The sequence below is a fragment of the Suncus etruscus genome, chromosome 14 (genome assembly GCF_024139225.1).
Source record: "Suncus etruscus isolate mSunEtr1 chromosome 14, mSunEtr1.pri.cur, whole genome shotgun sequence".
Taxonomy (NCBI): domain Eukaryota; kingdom Metazoa; phylum Chordata; class Mammalia; order Eulipotyphla; family Soricidae; genus Suncus; species Suncus etruscus.
Window position 1 is genome coordinate 63,341,848 of NC_064861.1, and position 18,872 is coordinate 63,360,719.

Genomic DNA, 18,872 nt, shown 5'->3' on the forward strand with positions numbered 1-18,872 from the left:
AGAATTAGACTATTAGCAGTGCTTGTGTCCTAAGTGATGGGCAGAGGTTGGCAAATGTGAGACAAAAGAAGAGAAAGAAAGGGGCTGGAGAGATAGCATGGAGGTAAGCCTTGCATGTGGAAGGACGGTGATTGGAATCCCGGCATCCCATATGGTTTCCCCCCCCCCCTGAGCCTGCCAGGTGCGATTTCTGAGCATAGAGCCAGGAGTAACCCCTGAGCGCTGCCAGGTGTGATCCAAAAAAAAAAAAGAAGTGAAAGTTCTAGGCAGATGCTTTCTTAGATTCGAGGCCCTAAGAGGAGACAGACTCTTCTTGGTTCTTGGCTCCTCTGGTATCTCAGCATACTCTAAGAAACCCAACTTCTCTCCTGCCTCTTTAGTATGAGGGGACAGTGCCTGAGAACAAAAAGGATGCCCTCGTCGCTACCCTCACAGTGATTGACGCCGATGTCCCCAACACCCCAGCGTGGCTGGCCATGTACACCATAACAAATGATAACGAAGGTCAGTTTGTCATCACCACGGACCCCGTCACCAATGATGGCATTCTGAAAACAGCTAAGGTTAGTATGGTACCTGCAAAGATGTGGAAACGAGTGGCCCAGTCAACCACTGGCTCCCTTTTCCCCTATGCTACCCAGAACCACTTCTATGTGGTGATTCTGTTAGTAGTATTGGTAGTACAGGTGGGCGCCCCTGGTTCTGGGGCATCACTGGGGTTTGCCATGACACTTTGGGATTATGGGAGAAGACAGGTAGCCCCTGCACAGCCTCCTACCATGAAGGAGGAAGACCTGTTTATTTTAAGAGCTCTTTCTTAGGGGCCGGAGAGATAGCATGGAGGTAAGGCGTTTGCCTTACATGCAGAAGGTCGGTGGTTTGAATCCCGGCATCCCATGTGGTCCCCTGAGCCTGCCAGTAGTAATTTCTGAGCCAGGAGTAATCCTTGAGTGCTGCCGGGTGTGACCCAACCCCCCCCCCCCCAAAAAAAAAAAAACTTTCTGGAAAGTTTAACACACATACACACACACAAGCCGCTCGAGCTTTGTAAAGGGGAAGTAACAGGCTGTGGGGGCAAACAGCACTATTTTTCATAGGTTTTGGGAAACCACCAAGCTAGGGGACTTCCTTACTGAAGTCAGGAATCCCAGTTTCCTGGAGCAGCCCCAGAACTTCCCCTGAGCAAGTGAGCCAGCCCTGTATTTTCTGCTTTACTTATTTTATCACCTGTTATCACTTGTTATCCATAAAAAGGTGCTTTCTAGACAGGTTCCTGGATGTTTGTTCCTTATAGTACCTGGGAGGAAGTTGGCTCCCTTTTTTATTTAATTGCGGTGTGGAAGAATAACCAGGTTAAGAGGTCCGGGCATATAGGCAGGTGTGGTCCACCTCGCATTTATGCTCTTTGATGAATGAATAACAGATTCTTGTGTTCATTGCGGCCCAAAACAGCTGGGAAAGTTCTCAAGTTAAACAAAACAAAACAAAAACAAGCAAACAAAAATTAATTTTTCATGTGTATGATTTGAGAACCACTGATGCATTGCCAGCCAAATGCAATGATTAAGGATCCTTCCCCTCCCTTAGGTAACTAATCTAATGTGTATTTTCCCTTCATTTTGCTTGCCCTTTAGGGCTTGGATTATGAGGCCAAGCGGGAATACACCCTACTCGTGGCGGTGACAAATGAAGCCCCCTTTGAGGTCCAGCTGCCTACCTCCACAGCCACCGTTATTGTGACCGTGGAAGACGTAAATGAGGCTCCAGTCTTTGTGCCTCCTGAAAATACAGTGAAAGTGCCTGAAGACATAGCTGTGGGCCGGGAAATCACATCTTACACGGCTAAGGATCCAGACACCTACATGGAGCAGAAGTTAACGTGAGTGGACCCATCTCTCTTCACAGTGTGAGGTAGAAGGAGAGAGAGGGCGAGAGGGACCCATTTCTCATTAATAATCTGGGCAAGATCCTTCTTTTGTTTGACTTTCATGAGGGACGGGGCTGAGGAGAGTTTGGGCTATACCTGGTCATACTCAAACATAAGGAACTAGAAGCAATGCCCGGGTTCCAACTGGGGTTTGCTACCTACTTCACCTCTTATTCTATTCTAGCACTCTGGCCCGGGTTTATCTTTTAATTCTCTTTGTTTTACCCTTTTCACTCTTCCTTCCCTTCGTGCCTCCCCCCACCTTTTTCTTTCCTCCTGCCTTTCGGCCATGCCCACCCCAACCCTGTTGACACCATAGACAGTCAACTGCTTTGTTCCTTCTCAGGTATCGGATTTGGAGGGACCCTGCTGGTTGGCTGGAGATTAACCCCGACACTGGTGTCATTTCTACTCGGGCAGAGCTGGACAGAGAGAACACAGATTATGTGGTGAACAGCACCTACACGGCCCTTATCTTAGCCACGGACAATGGTGAGACACCTCCGCACTGCTGCTTCCCCAAACTCCCCTAACCTCCCCCAACACCTCAATCAGGGCCAAGCCTTCTAGGAGTAATATTTCCTGAATATTTCCTGGGAGTAACCCCTGAGCACTGCCAGGTATGGCTATCTATAAACCAATATATATAATAAAAATTTTTAGGGGGTAGTAGTTATAAGAACCACTATCTTGGGCCCGGAGAGATAGCACAGCGGCATTTGCCTTGCAAGCAGCCAATCCAGGACCAAAGGTGGTTGGTTCGAATCTTGGTGTCCCATATGGTCCCCCGTGCCTGCCAGGAGCTATTTCTGAGCAGACAGCCAGGAGTAACCCCTGAGCACTGCCGGGTGTGGCCCAAAAACCAAAAAAAAAAAAAAAAGTTATGAGTTAGGAGCCGGAGAGATAGCATGGAGGTAAGGCGTTTGCCTTTCATGCTGAAGGTCATCAGTTCGAATGCCGGCGTCCCATATGGTCCCCTGAGCCTGCCAGGAGCAATTTCTGAGCATGGAGCCAGGAGTATCCCCTGAGCACTGCCAGGTATGACCCAAAAACCACCAAAAAAAAAAATGTTATGGGTTTAACTAACTCGTTTTAATTAAATATCGGCATAGCATAATTTAATCATTCACATATTTTAGAACACAGGGCTGTTCAACTAGTTATTTCTCTGAATATAAATAAGCTTCTGAATAGGCTTCTGTACACACCTTTCCCTTGGGTCAAGAACTGGTTTTCGTAATAAGGACTTTTTTTTCCCTTTAGTTTTTGGGTCATACCCACCCAGTATTTAGTCCTGACTCTGCTCTCAGGAATCATTCCTGGCAGGACTAAGGTCCATATGGAATTCCAAGAGTTGAACCTAGGATGGCCACATGCAAAGCAAACACCTTACCACTGCACTTTTTTTGAGGGTGGGGTGTGTGGTTTGGACCATTCCTGGCCACACCTCAAGGGATAGTCCTGGCTCTGCACTCAAAAATGACTCCTGGCAACACGGGGGATTATACGGAATGACTGAGATTGAACTTGGTTTGGCTGCCTGCAAGGCACATGTCCTACTTTTCCTACCCACTGTGTTATTACTCCGGCCCCTTCATTGTACTCTAGCTCTAGTTTCAGAGCACTTCTTCTTTTATTTTGGCTTTTTGGGTCACAATCGGCAGCGCTCAGAGGCTACTCCTTGCTCTATGCTCAGACATCTCTCCTGCCAGGCTCAGGGGACCACATGGGATGCCAGAATTCAAACCACTGTCCTTCTGCAAGGCAAACACTCTACCTCCATGCTATCTCTCTGGACCCTCAGATCACTTCTTAAACTGTCTAAATGATGACAGTATGGAGAGTTAGGAGGAAGAGGGGGTTGGATTGAGGGATCAGGGGTCACATGGAAAATTATTACACATGGTGAACGAGTCTCTGAGACTGTGGAGCCCCCCACAGAGTCTGGGCTGACTGCCTCTTGGTGGAGACAGTCAGTGTGGACGATATTGCCTCTGAGAATCTATGTGTTTTCCTTGCAGGTTCTCCAGTTGGTACAGGAACAGGGACCCTTCTCCTCTTCCTCATTGATGTCAATGACAATGCCCCTGAACCATACCCCCGCAATCTGGACTTCTGCCAGAGGGACCCACAGCCACAGGTCATCAACATCATTGATCGTGATCTGCCACCTAACACTTCACCCTTCATGGCTGAACTCACCCACGGGGCAAGTGTCAACTGGACCATCGAGTACAGTGACCCAGGTGGGAGTTCCAAGGTTTCAGAAACCTCCTCTGCCTCCCCTGCATAGCCCTCATCTGCTCAGCTTCCACTGGCAACCCTTCTCTTTTCTGTCTCGTTGGAGCCTGAACTTGAGACACGCCCAAGCTCCTTTCCTTCCATGGGAGTTTGGCCTGGGACTAGCTCTCTGCAAGCGACAAGTAGTGGTTCTGTTTTTTCTCTCAATGTATTGGTTTGGTTGTGGTTGTTTGGTTGGTTTGGGGCCACACCTGCATTGCTCAGGGGTCACTCCTGGCTGTCTGCTCAGAAATAGCTCCTGGCAGGCACGGGGGACCATATGGGACACCGGGATTCGAACCAACCACCTTTGGTCCTGGATCGGCTGCTTGCAAGGCAAACGCCACTGTACTATCTCTCCGGACCACTACGGCTTATTCTTGACTCGACATTTGGTGTGGGGTGGGGGTTAGTTCTGGAGGGTACTGGGGTGCCATATAGGATACTGGAGATGGAATCTGTGTCAGGAGCATGGAAGGCAAATAACCTATCTGCTGTAGTCTATGCACCTTTTCCACAATAAAAAATATTTCACTCTAGTTTAGGTAAGATAATAGTCCTGGGGCCAGAGTGATAACACAGCAGTAGGGCGTTTGCCTTGCACATAGCAGACCTCTTTTCCCCTTTTTTGGTTTTTGGTTTTTGGGCCACATCTGGTGGTGCTCAGGGGTTACTCTTGGCTCAGCACTCAGAAATCGCTCCTGGCAGGCTCGGGAACCATATGGGAGGCCAGGCATTGAACCTGGGTCTGTCAGCCACCTGCAAGGCAAATGCTCTACCTGCTGTGCTATGACTCCAGCCCCTATGTCTACTTCTGACGTACTATGCCTTCACCAATACCATTGTGCCCAATATCATCTACCACTGTACCTCTCCCTGTTGCTGTTTGTTGTTATTTTTTTTTTTTTCCGGTGGGACCACACTCATCAGCGTTCAGGGGTTACTCCTGACTCTGTGCTCAGAAATTGCTCCTGGCAGGCATAGGGGACCATATGGGATGCCAGGATTTGAACCACCGTCTTATCTTGTATTGATTGTGTGCAAGGCAAATGCCCTACTGCTGCGCTTCCTATTGCTTTTTGCTTTTTTGTCCATCACCTCCTTAACTTAGTTTTTGTTCGTTTTGTTTTGTCTTTCCTGTTTGCTTATTTGTTTTGGTGGTCATAGGTCAGACCCAGCCATGCACAGTGCATATTCTGGCTTTGTTCATGAATCATTTTAAGTAATGCATGAGTAGTACTGAAGATGAAACCCAAACATTTGTGTTGCCAGGAATCAAATCTCAATTGGCCTGCTCCAATTTTATTCTGCAACGAACTTATCTCACACTCTACCCCATCTTTTACATTGGTTGTTTCCTCCAGCCCATGAATCCATTGTTATGAAGCCCAAGAAACCCATGGAGTTGGGTGAATACAAAATCAACCTCAAGCTTACAGATAACCAGAACAAAGACCAGGTGACCACGCTGGAGGTGCTCGTGTGTGACTGTGAAGGGACTATCAGCAACTGTAAGCGCTCAAGCCAGTTAGCCGCGGCTGGGCTCACGGTTCCTGCCATCCTGGGGATCCTTGGAGGAATCCTCGCTTTGTTAAGTACGTGCAGTTCACAAGTGTTTCAGTCCTTGACTTTAAAAGTGGGGAAGGCTTGTCTCATCTGAACATTCCAGAATGAGTGTTCTGAGACCGGAAGGCACTTAATTGGGGGGTGGGAAATGTTTTTAGTGAAGCTCTGCTCCTCTATGGAAGAGGAGGAAGGAGAGTTCTCTTTTTTAGTGTTTGGGCCACAGCCAGAGATGCTCAGGAGTTATTCCTGGTGAGCTCCAGAACCATATGGGATTGGACCCAAGTTGGCTGAATGCAAGGCAAATGTCCTATCCACTATACTGTCATTCCAGAATTTGTTAATTTGGTTTGGTTTTTGAGTCACAACCAGTGTTGCTCAGGGGTTACTCTTGGTTCTGCTCAAAGAAATTGGGGGACCGTATCGGATGGGATGCCTGTGATCAAACTTGGGCCAATCACAGGTTGGCCATGTGCAAAACTGCCTTACTGCTTGCTGTGCTATTGCAGAAGAATTTATTGTATTGTTATTTTCATTCTAACCGCCTGGTGATTCTCAAGAATTACTTCTGGCTCTGCATTCAGGAATTACTTTTGGTGGTACTATCAAGGGGACCATATGGGATGCCAGGTATTGAACAGGATCAACCGCATACAAGGCAAATTCTTTCTCCACTGTACTATTGCTCTGACAGCAAGGAGGGGCATTCTTTTTTTTTTTTTTTTTTTTTTTGGTTTTTGGGCCACGCCTGGCGGTGGTCAGGGGTTACTCCTGGCTATCCACTCAGAAATAGCTCCTGGCAGGCACAGGAAACCATATGGGACGCCGGGATTTAAACCAACCACCTTCGGTTCTGGGTAAGGCAAACACCGCTGTACTATCTCTCTGGCCCCAAGGAGGGACATTCTAAGAAATTTTTTCTCCATGTTTTTGTTTTTGTTTTTGGGTCACACCCAGCGGTGCTCAGGGGTTACTACTCCTGGCTGTCTGCTCAGAAATAGCTCCTGGCAGGCACGGGGGACCATATGGGACACCGGGATTCGAACCAACCACCTTTGGTCCTGGATCGGCTGCTTGCAAGGCAAACACTGCTGTGCTATCTCTCCGGGCCCTTTTCTCCATGTTGATGCAGCTTCTGTGCCTGGGTTTTAATTCCCCTTTCCAGTATCATCCATAGCAACTGGGCCCAAGGACCCACTATCAAAAATACTGAATCTGCTTTTCCCTCATAGTAAGCAGTTTGCTATTTAAAAAACTTAAGTGTTGGGACCAGAGAGAGCAGCAGGTAGGGCACTTGCCTGGCATGTGGCTGATCTGGATCCAATCCATGTATGGTCCAGGTGTGACCCAAAAACAAACACATAACCAAACCATAAAACCACAGTGTTAACCTGAGGCATTCACTCCCACATTTTGATATTTGGGTCTTTGGTGCCACCTGCATGGGTGGTGACTCATCTAGAAGCCAGATGTGTGAGCTTACTCGGTAACTTTCACAGTGATGGAAAGATGTAAGCAGTCTGAGAGCCTCAAAGTTTCCCTAGATCTGTATTAATTCCTTGGGAAGTACAGTGAGCCTTTTTGTTTTGTTTTTGTTTTTGGGCCACACCCAGCGGTGCTCAGAGGTTACTCCTAGCTATCTGCTCAGAAATAGCTCCTGGCAGGCATGGGGGACCATATGGGACACCGGGATTCGAACCAACCACCTTAGGTCTTGAATCGGCTGCTTGCAAGGCAAACACCATTGTGCTATCTCTCCAGCCCCGTACAGTTAGCGTTAACACTTATTTTCATGATTATATCAGAGAAGATAAAAGAACCCTCTAAGGGACTTTTATAGTCTGTGTCCTGCACCTGGAAGGAACAATACATTTGTCTCCATCACCTTCCCACGGGTTTTAGTGGCTCCAGCTCACTCAGAGCCAAAGTACTTGCATTGACGCCCCTGCCACCCTCAGGTCTCACTTTCCTTAGTCACACAGCACCTACCTCGGGGCCTTACTCTACTTGGACCACTTTCCCCAGGTTTGAGAAAGGACTGACTGATCTGAAATCAGTTGACTAGCACACTTGACCTTGCATACAATTGCTTGCTCTGTTCAGCTGCATGTCAGCGCCCAGACCTTGAGTGTCCGTGAGCAGGGTCAGCCCCGGCCAGCAGCAGCTGAGCTTTGTGCGAGCCCAGCAATGTCTCTGACCTTGGCTCTCCTCCCTTTCCAGTTCTGTTGCTGTTGCTGCTGCTGTTTTTGCGGAGGAGAACAGTAGTCAAAGAGCCTTTACTGCCCCCTGAAGATGACACTCGGGACAACGTTTATTACTACGATGAAGAAGGCGGTGGAGAAGAGGACCAGGTGGGGTTTGGGATGTCAATGGAAAGCTTCTTTGGCTTGGATTGGGAGGAGGTAGATATTTGAAATAGTGCGTGTCACCCAGGAAGAAAGACCTCACTCACTAGAACATATGCTGACCTGTTGGCTGTTTTGAACTTGGGTGAATGAACAGAGGCATGTTTACAACTGTTTACAGAGATGTTTACAACTTGCCCAAAGTTATATAGCTCCACACAGTACTATGAGTCAGTTCTCATGAGAAATATAAATATGAATATTATAATATGGTTGTTTTGGGTCACACCCAGCAGTGCTCAGGGGTTACTCCTGGCTCTGTGCTCAGAAATCGCTCCTGGCAGGCTTGGGGGACCATATGGGATGCCAGGAATCAAACCAGGGTATGTCTTGTGTTGGCTGCGTGCAAGGCAAATGCCTTAGCACTGTGCTATCACTCCGGCCCAGTTCTCATGATTTTTAATTATTTTATTTTTTATCTCCCCCCCCTTTATTTTATTTTTATTTATTTATTTGTTTATTTATTTATTTATTTATTTTTAGTTTTTGGGTCATACCCGACTGCGCTCAGGGTTTATTCCTGGCTCTGTGTTCAGAAATCACTCCTGGCAGGCTCGGGGGACCATATGGGATGCCGGGATTCAAACCACTGTCTGTCCTGGATCGGCAGCTTGCAAGGCAAATGCCCTACCACTGTGCTATCTTTCAGGCCTCTATTTTATTTTATTTTTGTTGTGGGGGCCACACTTGGTGCTCCCATGGGCTATGCAGTGCCCAGGATCATTCCTGGGTCTTTCCCATGCTAAGCATGTGCTCTATCCCATCTTGCACCATGGTGTTGTTATATATGTTGCTAGGATGGAATCCACGTCTCATTTTTGCCACTGAACTACCTTCTCAATCCCCATCATTCTTCACCAGTATTTTGGAGGAGATCTCCCAACCTGTGCTCAAGGGGATCCCTCCTGGTGATACTTGGTGTCTGTGATACCAGGGATAACCTTGGCCACATTGTTTGTCAGGGACCCCCAGGGTTATACATAGCAATGCTCTAGACACCATGTAGAGCCAGGGATTCAACTATGGTCAGCAAGGAATATGCCTTAAATCTGTGTTAGCTTTGTATCCTGCTTATTTTGATACTACACCTGGCAGTGATCAGGGATTGAACCAGAACTCCAGCATTTACTAGAGGCATGGAAGATTTTTTTTGTTTGGTTTTGGTTTTTGGGCCACACATAGCAGCAATCAGGATTTATTCCTGGCTCTATGCTTACAAGTCACTCCTGACAGCTCAGGGGTCCGTCCTGGTCAGCCGTATGCAACGCAAACACCCTATTACTGAGTTATTGCTCTGTCCCCAAGAACTGTATTTTTATCTAAGACTGGCTTTTTGTTTGTTTGTTTGTTTTTGGGTCACACCTGACAGTGTTCAGAGGTTATTCCCTAGCTCTCACTCAGGGATTACTCCTGGAGGGCTTGGGGGGACCATATGGGATGCAGGGGATCAAACCCAGTTGTGCCACATATAAGACAAACACCTGGGCCCGGAGAGATAGCACAGCGGTGTTTGCCTTGCAAGCAGCCGATCCAGGACCAAAGGTGGTTGGTTCGAATCCTGGTGTCCCACATGGTCCCCCGTGCCTGCCAGGAGCTATTTCTGAGCAGACAACCAGGAGTAACCCCTGAGCATCGCCGGGTGTGGCCCAAAAACCAAAAACCAAAAACCAAAAAAAAAAAAAAAGACAAACACCTGATATACTTTAGTTGTAGTCATTCCATTGCTGTTTTGGACACTGAGATTTGAAAGCTATCGCCTCCGGGATCATAGGCTCATGATTATAAATATGTGTTCAGTTTCACAGTGTTTTACTCCCTACTCTACTCTTTTTCAAAGGACTTCGATTTGAGCCAGTTGCACAGAGGCCTGGATGCTCGGCCTGAAGTGACTCGCAATGATGTGGCACCAACCCTCCTGACCATGCCCCAGTATCGGCCCCGACCTGCTAATCCAGATGAAATTGGAAACTTTATTGATGAAGTAAGTAACAGCAAAAAAGCCAAGACTCAATTCATCTCTAAACTGAGAAAACTAAGCGTGTCACATTGAGTCTTTACATCTTTTCCTATAACACATTTTCTCCTTATTTGTGTTCGTTCTGAATTTTAGAACTCAGAATTGGTTGTAATGGATTTGTAAAAATTCATGTGGCCAAATCAGGAGTTGCTTGATCCAATTTGCCCTATTAGATGAGGAAAAACAAGGGACAAGTATGTGGATAGGAAAGGAACCAAGTCAATTAGAATCTTTGTCCTTCAACTGTTGCCTGGTCACTTGGTCAGATACTGGAGTGATATTCTGGGGGGATGAGGTGGTACAGGAGGTGATTAATGTAGTATTAAGCCATACCTGGCAATGTTTAGGTGCTGCTACCAAGCTACTACCAACTTTGTGCTTAGAAGTTATTCAACTGGGCCCGGAGAGATAGCACAGTGGTGTTTGCCTTGCAAGCAGCCAATCCATGACCTAAGGTGGTTGGTTCAAATCCCGGTGTCCCATATGGTCCCCCGTGCCTGCCAGGAGCTATTTCTGAGCAGACAGCCAGGAGTAACCCCTGAGCATCACCAGGTGTGGTCCAAAAAAAAAAAAAAGCAAAAAAAAAAAAAAAGTTATTCAACTGTCGTGCTCAGGGCCCATATGCAGTCTGGGGATTGAACCATGTTGGTTGCATGCAGGGCAAATGCCTTAACACTTGCACTGTTTCTTTGATCCCTGGAGTGACTGTCAAGGCATGTGGTCTGTTTTGTCTTCTGAGGGCTTCATGACACTGATTCCACCTTAGTGTCCCTTGGTGGAGAGTTGACACAGCCATGATGGAAGTAACCTTTATTTGCATATGACCCCAACTGATCATATTGGTATTTTTTTTATTTTTGTTTTGTTTTGTTTTTGGATCACACTCAGTGTGCTCAGGGATTACTCCTGGTTCTGTATTCAGGGGTCATTACTGGTGGTGCTCAAGAACCATATGGGATGCCGGAGATCGAACCCAGATTGGCCCCTGTACAAGGCAAATGGCCTATCCTTTATACTATCATTCTGACCCTGATCATAGCTTTTATCACTGAAGATATTTGAAATGTATATAGAGGGAAAAAATGTATTTTCTTTTTTAGTTCCACGGACCCTACTCCTGAGTCAGGGTTTGGGCATCCAACTTTCCAGAACTTTCTTTCCACACAGTGTGACTGACTGACCTCTGTTTGCTCTCTGCCTTCTGAGCCACACTTCGTACATTGACCTGTCTGGGGGGGGGGGGGGTGCTGGGGTGCAACTCTCTTGCTCAGGGAGCTTGGAGAAGGCAGCTTAAACAAGGGGACATTTTCTCTCACTGAACGGTTCCTCTTTGTCTTTCTTTGTTAGAACCTGAAGGCGGCTGACACTGACCCCACTGCTCCCCCTTACGACTCCCTGCTTGTGTTCGACTATGAGGGTAGCGGCTCCGAAGCTGCCAGCCTGAGCTCCCTGAACTCCTCCGAATCAGACCAGGACCAGGACTACGACTACCTGAATGAGTGGGGCAACCGCTTTAAGAAACTGGCCGACATGTATGGAGGTGGGGAGGACGACTAGGGGAGGCTGTAGAGCCCCCAGAGCTGCCTGTAAAGGTCCAAGAACTTCAGGGGTTCTTGACTTTGCCCACCTGACCTCCTGTGGTGAGGGCAGAAGAGAGATTGGGGACACAAGGATTTTTTTTTTTTTAACTTTTTAGATGTATTGGTTTGTTAGGAAGATTGTCTTTAGACCCTTTCCTTTTGTCCTATTTAGCCCAGAGATGATGTTCGAAAGCATGTGCACCCCTAACCCCCTCCCCCCAAAGAAACACCTTTAGAAGGGGCGGGGATCAACAAATCTATTTTGTATGTAGAAATTTTTTTGGAGAGGGCCACACCTGGCAACACTCAGGGGTTACTCCTGGCTCTGTCTCAGAAATGACTCCTGGCAGCCTCGGGGGACCATATGGGATGCCAGGGATTGAACCCAGGTCCGTCCTGGGTCAGCCGTGTGCAAGGCAAATGCCCTGCCACTGTGTTATCACTCTGGTCCCTGTAGAGAATTTTTAATTTGTGTGTCCCTCCCTCACGGCTTCTCACTGCTTCTGCTACTGAGAATGAATGTCACTGTGGGAACTTAAGGTGGAAATATGAACCCTTGACTAGAAAAATGTGAGTCTTTAAGAGCCACATCCTTTGTCCTCCTCCTGTCTACCATGAACATGAACCATGCTCAGACTTGTACCAAGCAAAGAGAGGCTCATCTCCACAGAGGATACTCGGGGATGTGAGCCTCGGAGAAGCAGGCAGGGCAGTCAAATGGAGAGGTGGATTGAGATGAGTCCACCTCCAGCCAGGAAGATTCTGGAAGAATGGAGGCATCGCTACATGTTCGTCTTGCCAAGAGCTGTCCTTCCACCCTGGCTAAAATCAGAAGCACAGACTTTCCTAGTGCCTGCTCTCCTGGGGTGTGCAGGGCACAACAGACTTGGGCATACTGCCCCATCCCCACCTGTGTATTAAAAACACTTTCCCCAAGGGTGCTGAAGGTGGTGGGGTGTGGGGAGTCTTCACTTTGGAAACCTAATCTAGATTGCTTTACTATATGTTTCAAAGCTAGCTTCCCTGTAATCACTCATTTACTTTGTCTTGATTCCCCTCACCCCCATAATTTTGATGAATGGTGTATGTAGAGAATGTTCCCCATGGGTTTTGAATGTCTGCTGAAAGTAAGGTAGAAGTTTTGTATTTTGGAAATAGAAAAGAAAAATGATTGTGATAAATTTATTCTGAAATATTCGTTTTTATAAATTTTATTAAAGAAGTTTGTAAGTCTTGGTCATTATGTGAGTTTGGCACCAAGTTCAGACAAGACAGACAGACCCAGCTCTGTGTCATTCTGTCGGGGCTGAATCAGAAGACCCTGCTCTGGGGAGGTCGCTGTGGTGTCCGTGAACACTGGTGTGGGCTGAGCCACAAGAAAACTTTTAACTGGAATATGTGGTCTTCCCCAAGGGACATTGGGTAGTTTTTGAATCACTTAGAACTGTCATGGCTGAAGAAGTTCTACTTAGTGTTCGAAAGACCAGGGCTGGAGAAATAGCACGGAGGTAAGGCATTTGCCTTGCGTACATAAGGTCGGTGGTTCGAATCCCAGCATCCCATATGGTCCCCTGAGTCTGCCAGGAGTGATTTCTTAGCATAGAGCCAGGAGTAACCCCTGAGCACAGCCGGGTGTGACCCAAAAAAAAAAGACAAAAAAAAAATTGCAGGGGCCAGTGAGGTGGCGCTAGCGGTAAGGTGTCTGCCTTGCAAGCGCTAGCCAAGGAAGGACCGTGGTTTGATCCCCCGGTGTCCCATATGGTCCCCCCAAGCCAGGGGCAGTTTCTGAGTGCTTAGCCAGGAGTAACCCCTGAGCAGCAAACAGGTGTGACCCGAAAAACAAAAACAAAAAAAATTGCAGTAAAATATGTGTAAGAGAATAAAGAGCTAGTACAGTGTGTTGGGTACCTGAGTGTGGCCCATAAGCAAACAAAAAATGTGTGACTAGGAGCTGGAGAGTTGGCATAGGGATGAGGTACTTACCTTGCACAAAGCCAACCCTGCTTTAATCCCTAGCACCACATATGTCCTCCCAGCAACTCATTGAGTAAGCCCTGAGCACTTCCAGGTGTGATCCCCAAGTGAACAAGAATATGTGTGATTTTTTTTTTTTTTTTTTTTTTTTGCCTTTTCAAGTTTTTATTTTTATACATTTTTTGTATTAAAAAGAAAAGCATAGGGGCCGGAGAGATAGCATGGAGGTAAGGCGTTTGCCTTTCATGCAGGAGGTCATCGGTTCGAATCCCGGCGCCCCATATGGTCCCCTGTGCCTGCCAGGAGCAATTTCTGAGCCTGGAGCCAGGAATAACCCCTGAGCACTGCCAGGTGTGACCCAAAAACCAAAAAAAAAAAAAAAAAAAAAAAAAAAAAAAAAGAAAAGCATAATTACCACAAATTACAAAGGACTAAAGCAGGACTAGAATAATGGATGAATCACTTCAGCCTGGAAAGCAGGTCCTCAATAATATTAATGTTATAATACAAGCTCATTCAAGTATTTTACATTTTTTTTCTTCTTTTGAACGGGATATCCTAGCATGGAAAGGTAATGTTCTACGAGTGAGAGCGGCCCCTCTTCTCTCCCGCCTCACTGTCCTTTGTCCCTGTCAGCAGCTGGCTGCAGGGGCAGGCCAGCCTGGGACCCCCCCAAAATCCCCCAGTGATTCATGGGAGTCCTCACTCACCGCTCCTTGCCCAGGATTTTGGCAAAACCCCACCCCCAAGTTAGTCTCCTGGGCCCCCAACTCTTCCACCAGGGCCTCAAGCAGCTTTGCTTTCTTTTGTAAAATCAATCATCAGGAAAGGAGGGGGGGCTATAATGGAACAAAACAGAACATTACAACTCAGACAGAGGTCTGGAAGTGGGACTGAGCTGGAGGCCAGGACACACAGGGCAGCAGTTGGCCCCGGATCTGGAGCCCAACACAAGGCCCCAGCACACTCAGCACGTGCCACCCCTGGGCACAGACGCCACCTCTAGGGTGCAGAGCCACCCACTAGGGCCTTGTGTCGGCCCTCAGACACACACATACACACACACACACCCCCCGCCCAGTACAGTGGGGAGGGGAGAAGCCAGCCATGGCAGCCCCACCCTCATGCTTGTCACAGATAGGTCGGTCCTAAATTCAAGTGTCTTCAGAAAGTGAAGATGTAAACTAGTCCTGCAACGTGACTCCTAATGCGCCACAGAAAAGAAAAAGAAATGGGGAGAGGGGAAAGGCGAGGGCAGGAAAGCGCTGCTGCCCGTGCCACGCCCCCTGTTGCATGGACCACGCCCCTAGGGCGGGCGGCCAGGTGGGCTGCAGGGCCACTGAGAGACCTGTTGTCACCGTCGCAGCTTCCATCACTGTCGTGTCCTCACCTGCTTTGCTTTCACCTGCCAGCCCTGTGCTCTGGATCCCTCATCCTGCCCTGGGAAGCCCCAAGGCCACGAGAGCTTCCTTCGGGGGAAGAGAACATTCTCCCTGCAGCCTGCAAAGGAGGGGCCTTGTCTCAGCTCGACCTCTTTGACCCCGACCCCCACAGGGGGCAGGTGGACCCAAAAGGCTGTGATTCTTCGGGGCCTGCCCACCCTTCCAGCCCAGCCCAGCCCAGGAGTTGGACCCTGCCTGTGCTTGTCTGGCAGGAAGGTATATGCGGACCTAGAGTGAGTATACCTGCCGCCTCTCCACCACCCATTTCTCTTGGAGCTAGAGGCCTGGCACCGCTGTCACTGCTCCCCCGTCCGCTCAGGCTGCATTCTGTGTGCTGGCCTCTGTGTCCCAAGACTTCCCTGCACCCCGTTCCTCAGCTTGGCCCCGCGGAGACCACACACAGCATGTGGCCTCTCGGACTTGGCTGTTCAGGAAGCCTCGGCATGGGATGCTCTGCTAGGAGGCTGGGGCAGCATTTGCTGGGAACCCCCAGTGTCCCGAGAAAGGCCCTTGCCAGGAAGCGAGAGAGCCAGGTGGCGAGGATATGTGTGATATTTTGTGTACACTTCTGGTGGTGCTCAAAGAATTGTGTTGTGCTAGTTATAAAATCCAGGAATTCCCCATGCAAAGCAATTGTTTTGCACTTTGAGCCTTATCTTTGGCTCTTACATATTTGTCTTTTTTAGGGTGTATAATTCCAAGCGTTAAGTATATTCAAAATGTGGAGCCAGAGAGATAGCATGGAGGTAAGGCATTTGCCTTGCATGCAGAAGGTTCGAATCCTAGCATCCATATGGTCCCCCGAGCCTGCCAAAGCGATTTCTGAGCATGGAGCCAGTAGTAACTCCTGAGCACTGCCGGGTGTGACTCAAAAACCAAAAAAAAAAAAAAAAGTATATTCAAAATGTGTGTGATTTGGGGCCGGCGAGATGGCGCTAGAGGTAAGGTGTCTGCCTTACAAGCGCTAGCCAAGGAAAGGACCACGGTTCGATCCCCCGGTGTCCCATATGGTCCCCCCAAGCCAGGGGCAATTTCTGAGCACGTAGCCAGGAGTAACCCCTGAGCATCTAACGGGTGTGGCCCAAAAAAAAAAAATGTGTGTGATTCAGTTCTATTTCCAGAACTTTTTCGGCAGCCTAAACAAGCAAGTGGAGTAATTTAACATTTTGGAGGGGCAGGGTGGCACACGCCAGCAGCACTCAGCAGTTTACTCCTGGCTCTGTGCTCAGAAATTACTCCTGGGGCTGGAGAGATAGCATGGAGGCAAGGCATTTTCCTTGCAGGCAGGACGGTGGTTCGAATCCCGGCATCCCATATAGTCCCTCGAGCCTGCTGGGAGTGCTGAGCACAGCCAGGAGTAACCCCTGAGCACTATCAAGAGTGATCCTTGGACCAGAGTGGTAGCATAGCGGTAGGTCATTTGCCTTGCATGCTGCTGACCTGGGACAGACTCAGGTTCGATACTCAGCATCCCATATGGTCCCCTGAGCCTGCCAGGAGTTATCTCTGTGTGCAGTGCCAGAGTAACCTCTGAGTGCTGCCAGTTGTGACCCAAAAACAAAAAAAAAAAAAAAAAAGTGATCCTTGAGAGCAGAACTAGGAATAACTGCTGAGCACAGCTGAGTATGACCCTGACAAAACCTGACTTGTTTTACTAGCATGATGTTTTCAAGGTTCAATCATAGTACAGAATATATTGTATTCTGTTTATTCCATTGTGGGTGTACATTTTGTTTCTCCAGAGATATATAAAAGCATGTCCGTCTATTAGGATCATTATTAGAGAAAAATAAAGTGAGAGACTGGAGCCTTTGTGCACTGCTAGTGGGAATGTAAAATGGTACTGTCACTATGGAAAACAGTATAACTCCATGAGGGAGAACGTGTGTGTGTTTATTGTTTTGGGTTCATGTATTGCTACATAGGGCACCATAGCGTGCCAAAGAACAAACCCCAGTTCCCACTTGCAAAGCACTGTGTAGTTGGATTACTGGTTTTGGGGTGTGAGGCTTTATTCAGTGTGCTCCAGCCTTTTGAGCCATCTCCCCAGCTAGAATACAGGAGCACTCAATTTAATGTAAAAAAAAAATTTTTCTTTAACTGAGTAAGAAACACGAAGTTTGGGGCAGAGGAATCATTTAAGGAAAAGCAAAAGGCATGGAGCATTAACAGAGAGGGCAGGGTGCTTTCACTGTACATGGACAGATCCAGGTTCAATTTCTGGCACCTAATATGGTCCCCCAAACACTACAGGAATCTCTCATGTACAGAACCAGGAGTAAGCTCTGAACACTGCTGGGTGTGGTCTGATATCTCACCCCTAAAAAAAAAAAAAAGGGAGTTGCGGCTGGAGATAGTATTGTGATTAGCTTGTTTGCCTTGCACATGGCCAACCAGGTTTCAATCCTTGGCATCCTATATAATCCCCAAACCTGCCAGAAGTTATTTCTGAGCACAGAGCAAGGAGTAATCCTGAATGCCTCCCAATAGGCACCCCCCCAACAACTGGTGTGGTTGTGTTCTTTTGGGTCACGTCCAGCTCAAGCATCACTACTAGAAGGCTTGGGGGAACCATATGGAGGCGCTGAAGATCAAACCCGATAAGCTGTATGCAAGACAAGGGCCTTAACTGCTATACTTTGTCTTTGACCCCCATTAAAGAGGGTTTGTTTGTTGTTGTTGTTTTTGGGCCACAGGGGTTACTCCTAGCTATGTGCTCAGAAATTGCTTCTGGCTTGGGGGTCCATGTGGGATGCCAGGAGATCAAACCATGGTCCATCCTAGGTTAGCGCGTAACAAAGCAAACACCCTACTGCTTGTGCTACCATTCCGGTCCCTGTTTGTTTTTATTTGCTTTCTGGGCCACACTCAGTGCGTTCAGGGAGTTACTCCTGGCTTTGTGCTCAGAAATCACTACTGGCAGACTCGTGGGACCATATGGGATGCCAGGGATCAAAGCTAAGTTTGCCCCAGATCAGCAGCCGCGTACAAGGCAAATGCCCTACCTCTGTGCTATTGCTGCTCCGATCTCTGAAGAGGGATTTTAAGCAGAGTAATATAACCGAGGTTCGGGGATATATTTCAGCAGTAGAATGCCTGCCTTGGAATGAAGTCTTGGTTTGGATCTTCACCACCATATGAAAAAATAATTCCAAAGTATAGAAATTAATGAAAAATTAACAAACCTCAGTGACTGCTTGTGTGGTGTGGGTGGTGGGGTCTCCCCTTGGATACAGTTTGACACAGCAGGATAAAAATTTAGGTATTCATGGGGCCGGAGAGATAGCATGGAAATAAGGCCTTGCATGCAGAAGTTCAGTGGTTCGAATCCCAGTATCACATATGGTCTCCTGAGCCTACCAAGAGCGATTTCTGAGCATAGAGCTAGGAGTAACCACGGAGTGCTGCCGGGTGTGACCCAAAAACCAAAAAAATAAAATAAAGAATTTAGGTATCATTCATGGGGCCAGAGAGATAGCTGGAGGTAAGGCGTTTGCCTTGCATGCAGAAGGTCAGTGGTTCGAATCCTGGCATCCATGTGGTCCCCCAAGCCTGCCAGGGGCAATTTCTGAGCATAGAGCCAGTAGTAGCCCCTGAGTGCTGCTGAGTGTGAACCCCCCAAAAAAGAAAAAGAATTTAGGTATTCACAGCAAAGGAAATGTACCGCTAGCAATTCATGCAGTC

General features: G+C 47.9%; 1 protein-coding gene across 1 annotated transcript in view; it reads left to right on the forward strand.

The window, feature by feature from the left end:
- Positions 1–11,854, forward strand: part of CDH1 (cadherin 1) — a 79,390-nt gene extending 67,536 nt beyond the window's left edge. The window contains exons 9-16 of the mRNA XM_049786345.1: positions 381–563; positions 1,635–1,879; positions 2,274–2,419; positions 3,949–4,173; positions 5,572–5,802; positions 7,991–8,121; positions 10,013–10,156; positions 11,540–11,854. Coding sequence (XP_049642302.1) covers positions 381–563; positions 1,635–1,879; positions 2,274–2,419; positions 3,949–4,173; positions 5,572–5,802; positions 7,991–8,121; positions 10,013–10,156; positions 11,540–11,749 — 1,515 coding nt within the window. The 3' untranslated portion in view covers positions 11,750–11,854. The remainder of the gene's footprint in view (positions 1–380; positions 564–1,634; positions 1,880–2,273; positions 2,420–3,948; positions 4,174–5,571; positions 5,803–7,990; positions 8,122–10,012; positions 10,157–11,539) is intronic.
- The last annotated feature ends 7,018 nt before the right edge of the window (positions 11,855–18,872 follow it).